Genomic DNA, 8,998 nt, shown 5'->3' with positions numbered 1-8,998 from the left:
CTCATCAAGCAATGGACTGATGTTATTTCTGATCCCTTTTTTGCTGATAACATATAAAACCCAAAAACTCTTTTTTTTGCTGTCCTTCACAGCTTATCCTGGGCAGCTTGAATTCTGAGTTTTGGCCGCACAGATTTTCTCTCCACAGAGATGAGCAGCATCTCTGTCACCGTCAAATATCATCTTGCTTCCAGTGTTCTACACTTTCCTTTTCCAAGTTCACTGCTCAGCCAAGCTAACTTTTTGCCCCATTGGCTTGGCTTTTGACACTGTGTGTTTGGCTCCTCCTGCACTCTTAAAAGACAGCTCTTGAAAAGGGACACAAATAACTTAAAAAAAAAAAATCCCAAGATATGTTACCAGCTAGCCCTTTAAGCAGCCCATAGTCTGCTCTTTCCCATATAAGAAGATGTTGTGCAATTCCTGCTAATGACATTGTGAAGAAAAGCAGCACACTGAATAAGATAAGGGAAAACAGTGGGTCCTTTCTGGTCACTTCATTTTCTTATCTATCTAGGCTGAGGATCTAGAACCTCAGAATCAACTCCCACCCTGAAATAAAGATCATAAGTTAAGCAATGGTGTTTTACCTATGCTGTCAGTTGGAGACAAGTTTGAGCAGAGTGTAGCAGGTGCCCCAGAGCTCTGTTCCCAAGAATATTTAGGTCAAAGCGGTTAGTCCGAGCAGAGCAAAGCTAGAGATCATCCTTACTTTGCCTAGAAATTATGTCCAAGGTCTGAGTCCATGTGCATGAAGAGCTGGTTCCTGACAGTCATGTTCACTCTGTAGAAGCTCCTGGTACTGCAGTATGGTGTTAGAAAAGATCTTTTGAACAGTGAGCAATAAGCCTTACTGGGTACTTCTCAGAAGTGAGGCCAGGGAGTCTGACAAAAAGCAAAATGAAATGCTACAACAGAGGCTAGCATGAGGACTATGGTTATCGTCTACCCTCGATCTTGATTAAGAAATATTCAAGAATTTTTGGCACAAAAATGATGGCATTGCAAACTACCCTTTTACTTATGTCTGAATTTATTTGCTTAGGATAAAGAAACAGCCTTGAAACTGGACAAGAATTTGCATTAAGGTTGCTATACAGGACTCACCATGCTATGTTTTAATGTTCAAAGCAAAGTAGGTTGGTATCTCCAAAGAAGTACTGACAATCCCTATTGACAGGGGCGTTGCCTTGTTAGCACCAAGAAAGAGAATGGGCAGTGAAGACAAATTCACTTTCAAGCAGAGTTAAATATGAATTGCAAATAATTCAGGCCTTAAATAGTGTGACTTGAAGAAACCTTGAACAGTTCAGCATGATCCACTCACCATAACACAACCTGAGAACAAGCGTACTGCAAAATGCTCAGCTATGGTATCTTCCAGTTTGTAAAGAAATAGCAAATACATATATTAAAGCTACATCTGGAGGTAGGGAAACAGAAAAAAAAAGTGATTCTCATAGCAACAGCAATTGCTTCACATGGAACATCACCAAAACAACACTGTTGGGGCCTGCAGGTGCAAGAACATGAGACCAGTGACAGAAGAACAGGAGCTTGAGGACAACAAAGCGAAAACACTGCTGCAGGGGGTCCCAGCACCTTATGTGAAAGGGTAGGGAGCTACAAGTGGAAGACAGACTACAGGGAGGGAGACCTTCTAGACCAGTGCGGGTGGTGCCAAAGCTACTAGTTTTCCAGAGCCTTGTTCCCTCCTGCACCAGCCTGGATACAGGTGGGAATAATGAGCTATTGCTTAGAAGTTGTTAGTTAGGTGCTAAGAGAAAGCAGAAGGAACCAACATTTTGTTGTGTGCATACCCCACTTTACAGGAGCTCCAGCTTAGGTGAAGTGCTCCAGTGACAAGGGGAAGTAACCTGGTTTTTGGGATGCTCATTGTTACAGGAATTGCTGGTGCCAGCTCAGCCAGAGCTGATGATGAAACCTCCATCCAAACACAGGGAAAGCATCTCTCCTGTCCCACTAGTTACCCATGGCAGCTTTATACTACTCTAACATGATCAGCAAGAGAAACAAGAGTAGCTTTATGCTGTTTCTCAGCAGCTCGTGAAGAATTTGAAGCTGGAAATCCCTTCACACTCCTTGCCCTTTGCTTCCACTGAGCCCTGTGGAGCATTAGACCTGCTCTTCAAGAGCACAGCCAAAGCTTCAGGCACAGACTGCAAGTTCCTTCAGCTCTTAACCAAATGGAGGTATTCTAACTGGGAATAAAATGAAATTAGTTTTATTTGCTCACCTTCTGAAAACATTTTAAGAGCTACTCTAGTGAGTTCCTACCCTTTATCTGCATATCAATTATTCATTATTTTCATTAAGGAAAACCAAGCCATGCTATGCTCATGAGGACGAAAGAAATGTGTAATGTTATCTCTCTCTCTTTCTACCTCTCATATATTTTTATTTGAGATTATTTTTAATCCATACAGAGATGAAATAGAAAAATGTATGGGTTTTATTAGCAATACTTTAGGGTTTTTTCCTCCCTACTGATTTTTCATAGATTTATGGATCCATAATCATTCACGTCACAGCCTGAGGGAAACGAGGCTGGAACAGGATAATAGCCCTTAAATCCCCTCCTCTAAGCACTCGGATCTTTGCTGTCAGCAAGATTAAAACGGTCAACAGCAGTCTTCATGTGTCTATATCCCACACAGCTTTCACAACAACTGGAGTGGTGGCTGGCAGGGAGAAATATGCAGAACCACTGCTCTGTGTAATACTGCTGAGATAAAGAAAGAAGAAAACTGGGTTGTCAGCTTCTGCAGTGTTGGAAAGGACTGGTGTTAATTGCTTGATCAGGTGAATGCACAGAGGGGAGAAGAGTAAGGAATAATATTATGTTGCAGTTTAACAGGCAGCAAGAGTTTCCTTCCCTGAAGCATAAAGGCAGAGAGATGGAAGCACCAAATGTCCTCCCACAGCCCAGCAAGGGGAAGGATGAAGAAGTCATGCATGTAGACAAGCGGAGAGGTTCCTCTGCTACTGCTCCCTTGAACACTCAGCCCCTACAGCTATGGGGACATGAGAGGAATTACAGCTATTATATGGATGATGAAGATGAGGAAGATGAAGAGAAAGAAGAAAGAAAATGGCCACATGAAGATGCATTTAAGGGGGAAAAAAAGGAATCATCATTCATTCCTTCCTCTAGAGCCCCAGGCACAGCATCTGCTCCATCCATGCTGAACATCAATGTCGGTGGCCAAAGTTACCGCCTCACCTACCAGGCAGTGGCCACCTATCCCAAGACCCGCCTGGGCCGCCTGGCCACCTCCACTGACCGTCGTTGCCAGCTGGGCCTGTGTGATGATTACGCTGCCCAGGTCGATGAGTATTTCTTTGACCGGGACCCATCTGTCTTCCAGCTGGTGTACAATTTCTATGCCTCGGGGGTGCTGCGGGTGCGGGACGAGCTGTGCCCCCGTAGCTTCCTGGAGGAGCTGAGCTACTGGGGTGTGCGTCTCAAATACACACCCCGCTGCTGCCGCATCTGCTTCGAGGAGCGCCGGGACGAGCTGAGTGAGCAGCTGAAGGTCCAGCGGGAGCTGCGCTCCCAGGCAGAGGCTGAGGAGAATGAGCAGCTCTTCCACCACATGCGCTACTACGGTCCCCAGCGTTGGCGCCTCTGGAACCTCATGGAGAAGCCTTTCTCGTCTGTCACTGCCAAAGTCATGGCTGTGGCCTCCAGCTTCTTTGTGCTCATCTCCGTGGTGGCCCTGGCACTCAACACAGTGGAGGAGATGCAGCAGGTAGACTGGAAGACTGGGGATAGCCGGCCTGTCTTGGAGCACGTTGAGACCTTGTGCATCGCATTCTTCACACTGGAGTATCTGCTGCGCTTGGTCTCCACCCCAGACCTGCGCCGCTTTGCCAGCAGTGCCCTCAATGCAGTAGACCTCATTGCCATCCTGCCCCTCTATCTGCAGCTGCTGCTCGAATGCTTTACTGACGACGACCAGCCCCGGGGCCGGGGCTCCCAGCATGAGCACGATATCGAGAAGGTGGGACGGGTGGGCAAGGTAGGACAAGTGCTCCGCATCATGCGCCTCATGCGCATCTTCCGTATCCTCAAGCTGGCCCGCCACTCCACAGGGCTGCGTGCCTTTGGCTTTACCTTGCGCCAGTGCTACCAGCAGGTGGGCTGCCTTCTGCTCTTCATTGCAATGGGGATCTTTGCCTTCTCTGCCATGGTCTACACAGTGGAGCATGATGTCTCCAGTACCAACTTCACCAGCATTCCCCATGCCTGGTGGTGGGCTGCCGTAAGTAAACACGTCTTACCTTGTGGGGTAGCTAGAGACCCTCCCTTCCTTCCCCTCCCCTTCCTTGCTGAAGTTGCTGACGGTCTTGAAAACAACAGGCTCAGATCCGTGAACATCTGCTCTGAATTCTGAGCTTACAGGACATAAGCCCACACTCACACACACACACACACATACATGCACTCATTCACCTTTCTGTAAGCTTAAATCAAGGCTTAGTCAGTCAGGCAGTGTTGAATATTCTGTATCTCCAAATGCAGAAAGTATTTTCACTTTTAAAGAAGAAGTGGGCAAAGAGACAGGAAATGAAAGCATTTCCCCATTTAATGCCATTTTCAGTGTCGCCAAAAAAGCAGGGGGAAAATATGCATTAGGCTATCTAGTTAAAGATGGACACAGGGTTTTCATTCTTATTCTATCTGTGGATCTTCTGTGACCCATCACACAACTGTAAGATGATAAGAAATAGTCTATTAAGTACAGTCAGATCACTCAAACTTTAAAAGTGAAAGCTGTCCCAGAACTCTGGCCGTTAAAAATCTGTGAGCACCAACAGTTGTTTTACACAAGAAATTGTGTTCTGTTGTGCTGCAGAAGATGTGTGTATCTGTAGCATCCTAGAGGAAACCAGGGAGTAGCTAGACATTGCAGATGCTTAGGAAAGGCACGGGACCCACATCTTGTCTTAACCTATTGTCACATGCACTTTGTTTTGCTGCAGCTGATGCTGGCCTCCATTGTCCATTTTTATGTGGGGCTCCAGGAGCACTTCTGACCCCTGGCTCTGGGTCTGGCTCTGTCCCACTCACTTCACTGGAGAAAGAAGCCCATGCAAATGGACTGGATAGGAGTTGGACTCTCGCATGCTGGCTGATCAGCACAGACACTGGATGCACCAAGCTGCATATGGGGCCCACAGGACAGTAATCCCAACCCAGCCAAGGTCACTTCTCCTGGCCAACCCAGAACTGTACCAGAAGTGCAGACTGGAGCCCACAGTCTGCACTTCTGGTACAGTAATGGCCAGTGAGGTGTGGTGGTTTACCACATGTTTGCAGTGATTCCGCACATGGCAGAAAAAACAGCCTTAGAGACAAGCATAGATGCATGCATTTATATGTGCACATGCATATATGTAATTGTGCTGAATATCCCTTAACCTGGGCCATGGAAGGATGGGAAAATCAGTGAATAAAGGAAATGTGACCTGTAATGTGACTTTCAAAGATCATCCATAAGTGATACACACAGGCTGTATGGAAACATTGGTGATTCATACATTGCTAGAATAAGGACATTAGCCTAATATTTTGTTTTCCTGAACACACAGGTTGTATGCAGAATTTTGAGGGATCATTTTCGCAAACTAGTGACCCTGTAATAATGTAGATATTCCTAAGAAACTTATATGATTAGGTGAAAAAGGCCTATTTAGCTGAGAAAATGTCTTCAAAACAGGAACTGTATCATGGGCATTGCAATTTCAAAGTACAAAACACTTTTCAAAGCCTATTCATTCTTTAAGACTATAAATTAAAATATATAGATCATTCAAATTTTATAAAAATCCAACAGCATTCACCATCTAACACACGTAGAAGAAGAAGTTAACTGTTATAGGCAATGTATAAGACTATTCCAATTGTATGGAACCTTACCAGAGGATAATGTTTTTGTCCTGGCTGGTAGAGATAAACATCTTGCCTTCATCTCAGTATTTATTTTTGGAGATATTTATCCTGTATTATCATTCAAATCCAGTGACTTAATTTCCATTAAACCAAATGACTAATCCTTTTTATTCCACAGGAAGCACCAGGTGCATCCTAAAAATGTGCTCACCCAGTGCTGTCTCATGTACCCTAATGCTTTTTCATTTGAAATATCATTCTATTTAGCATGTTAGAGGATGGCAAACTGTACACGGTGACCTTCTGAAGGCTTATTTCAGTGCTAAAGCCACAAAAGCGTCACAGTGAAAGTCCTGCTGTCTGTGGCTTATTTCTGCCAGAGTTTTAGATTACTGTTTAACAGATACACACGGTGTGTAGAGACACTGTGAAAAAAAATTAAATAAAATTCACTGGCTGAAAAAGATCCCTTGTACAGACTAGAAAGTGATAGGTGACAGAAAACTGCAAGTTTTACCTGCCAGAGAAAAGTAATTTACATTTACTAAGTATAAAAATTATAAAATATCAAGATGAGTGCAGTGGAAGTATGCAAACCAGGAGTTATCTTATGCTGACTGTTTGGGAGTACATCCTTCATATGTAGCATCTGCACAATCAAACACCAATGAATTTTTTTCTGAATTTTACAATGGCAGTATTTCAGTACTTGGTATAGCACCACGTCCATGACACAGTTCCCTCATATAACCACTGGCTAAAAAGAGAAAATTATGTTAGCCGAGAAGAAAAATGTCTATGAAGCTATGCACACCATGAGATGGCCAAATGGACAGAGTCACGTAAAATAAATATACTAAACAACATCACTCTCACCAAAAAAACCCAGACAAACCAACAACCAAAGTCAAAACATTTTTAACAACCCCCAAATCCTTCATCAAAAGGGAATTCAGCAAAAATTACCCACCTGGGTATTTATTTAGCACTATAACTATATGTGTTGCAACCATTCACTGCAAGCAAAAACTTCCAGGCTACAGTTCCTTGTAAGTATATAATCATTAAAGGGGATTTTATCTAGAAATTTCAAAGTCCTGGATCACGTCTTCCTATAATGCAAATATTATGAAAATTCATTTCATAAATAGCTGAAGATTTTAATGTGTTTTTCATTCATTCCTAAAATACATATGACATACATAGGTAAAACTCAAAATACAACCCACAGAATAAGTCCCAAATACAGGACTTTATCAGCACACTGGATTTAGAAACAGAGCATCTGTTCCAAGTGACATGATGAGGAAGCAGGGCTGCAGCTATTAATGGATTTTGATGGTCAGGGAGCCACTACAGCCAAGAAAATTCACCTTCTGGACAGGCTGGCTGGAAATTGTTTGGGAATCTCCTCTGGAAGGCAAAAATCTAAAAATCCTCCTGAATGATGTTAAACCATTGTCTTTCTTTACTACATGAGAGGGTTGGGTTTTTTTTTAATTGGGGATATTTTGCATAAAATAGATGGTTTAAAAAAAAAAAAAAGCAGAACAGAGTATTTCAGACTTACAATGCAAAGTACAAAAGTGTAAACCTTGAAATTGTCCCTGAGCAGTGAATATATCTGTTTATGCATTTCTTCTCAGCTAATAAGCTGCCTGTTGGTTTGCCTGTAGGTGAGCATCTCTACAGTGGGATATGGAGATATGTGTCCAGAAACTCACCTTGGTCGCCTGTTTGCTTTCCTCTGCATTGCTTTTGGAATAATACTGAATGGCATGCCCATCTCCATCCTCTACAACAAATTCTCAGACTATTACAGCAAGCTGAAGGCCTACGAGTACACAGCTCTCAGGAAAGAAAGAGGGAAGGTCGACTTCACACGGAGAGCCATGAGGAAAATATCTGAGTGCTGTGGAGAAGGTGCAACCCAGCCTTTGTCACAGCAATCATAGTTTGTGCTTTGGATACTGGGAGGCAACCAAGAAGCAGGAGGAGAAAGAAAAAAAACAGATCAGTGAAAAGATAAACTAAAAAGACCAAAAGTAACAAAAGTAGATAGTGAAATCTGTTTTGAAGGGGGTTGATTTCAAAACTAAAAAGTCTCAGATTACAGCAACAGATTTTTTTTTAACTCAGATAGACTGTATGCAGCACTTAAGTGCTCATCAACTCTCTGAAATTACCTTCTTCAGATTAAACACACAGAAACACTGAATTAGTCCCACATGAAGATCTAACCCTCCGCTATTGATTAGATTGACAATAAAGACCCACCATAATTGTACAAAAGGAAAACAAATTGCTGTCATTAAGGGTCAGCCACCTTATGGCTGTCAAGGCAATCTCAACAATTAAACAAATAGAATACCCAATATACTGACTGCATCACTTAAATTGGTTTTACACCAGCTTTCAAATCCAGGAAAATGGCCTAGACCACTTACCTAAATAGTAGCAGCAGCTATACTTCTTAAGATTTCAGCCTCTCTTTCCATTGCCAGAAAGTTATTCTTCACTGTTCCAATTTTATTTTTCAAATGCAGCCCTGCAAATGATTCCTATTTTCATGCCTAGTCAAGCAATGCACTGCTTTTAGCATTCTCCCCACCAGTACCTCTATAATCATCTTTCAATATGACGAGAACTAGTGAAGAATTCTGGAGTCTGACTTGATGAATCTCATTGATCAATTCTGAAAACATGTCCAAACCAAATCCTTTCTAGGTATAGGATTAAGTGATAATTTATTTTGCAGTATTTAATGTATTTACTTATAGAATTCTTAGAACAATAGACATGTCATGGGACATAAGTGTTAAAGCAGTATTTAAAAAATAATCAGATGAAATATGTAATGGGTAGTAAATCATAAAGACTGCTCATATGAAGGATCTTATCAGCACTTAACTGTAACCAATTTTAAATATAATTTAAAATCAAGATAATTTGTCTGGTATATACAACCATTAGGGACACAATCCTGATACTTTAGCTCACTCCCAGGACTACTTTATCTCGTAAGATTACTGTGTCTTCTTGCACAGCTGGATGGGATTTCTCATGTGTCTAAACTTACCC

The 8,998-nt window shown here is 42.5% G+C and overlaps 1 protein-coding gene across 1 annotated transcript; it reads left to right on the top strand.

The window, feature by feature from the left end:
• The first annotated feature begins 2,667 nt into the window (after positions 1 to 2,667).
• KCNV2 (potassium voltage-gated channel modifier subfamily V member 2) lies at positions 2,668 to 8,624 on the top strand. Its single transcript, XM_085042529.1, has 2 exons — positions 2,668 to 4,286; positions 7,594 to 8,624. Exons 1-2 carry the CDS (start codon positions 2,862 to 2,864, stop codon positions 7,870 to 7,872), a joined length of 1,704 nt encoding a protein of 567 aa, XP_084898655.1. The 5' UTR covers positions 2,668 to 2,861; the 3' UTR covers positions 7,873 to 8,624.
• The last annotated feature ends 374 nt before the right edge of the window (positions 8,625 to 8,998 follow it).

The sequence above is a fragment of the Lichenostomus cassidix genome, chromosome Z (assembly GCF_008360975.1).
Source record: "Lichenostomus cassidix isolate B80296 chromosome Z, HeHo_3.0, whole genome shotgun sequence".
Taxonomy (NCBI): domain Eukaryota; kingdom Metazoa; phylum Chordata; class Aves; order Passeriformes; family Meliphagidae; genus Lichenostomus; species Lichenostomus cassidix.
This window is presented reverse-complemented; position numbering and strand designations above follow the sequence as displayed.

Coding starts and splice junctions, on each gene's coding strand:
- KCNV2 (XM_085042529.1), top strand. CDS start 2,862: ATGTTGCAGTTTAACAGGCAGCAAGAGTTTCCTTCCCTGAAGCATAAA. Junction 4,287..7,593: donor ATGCCTGGTGGTGGGCTGCC/GTAAGTAAACAC, acceptor GTTTGCCTGTAG/GTGAGCATCTCTACAGTGGG.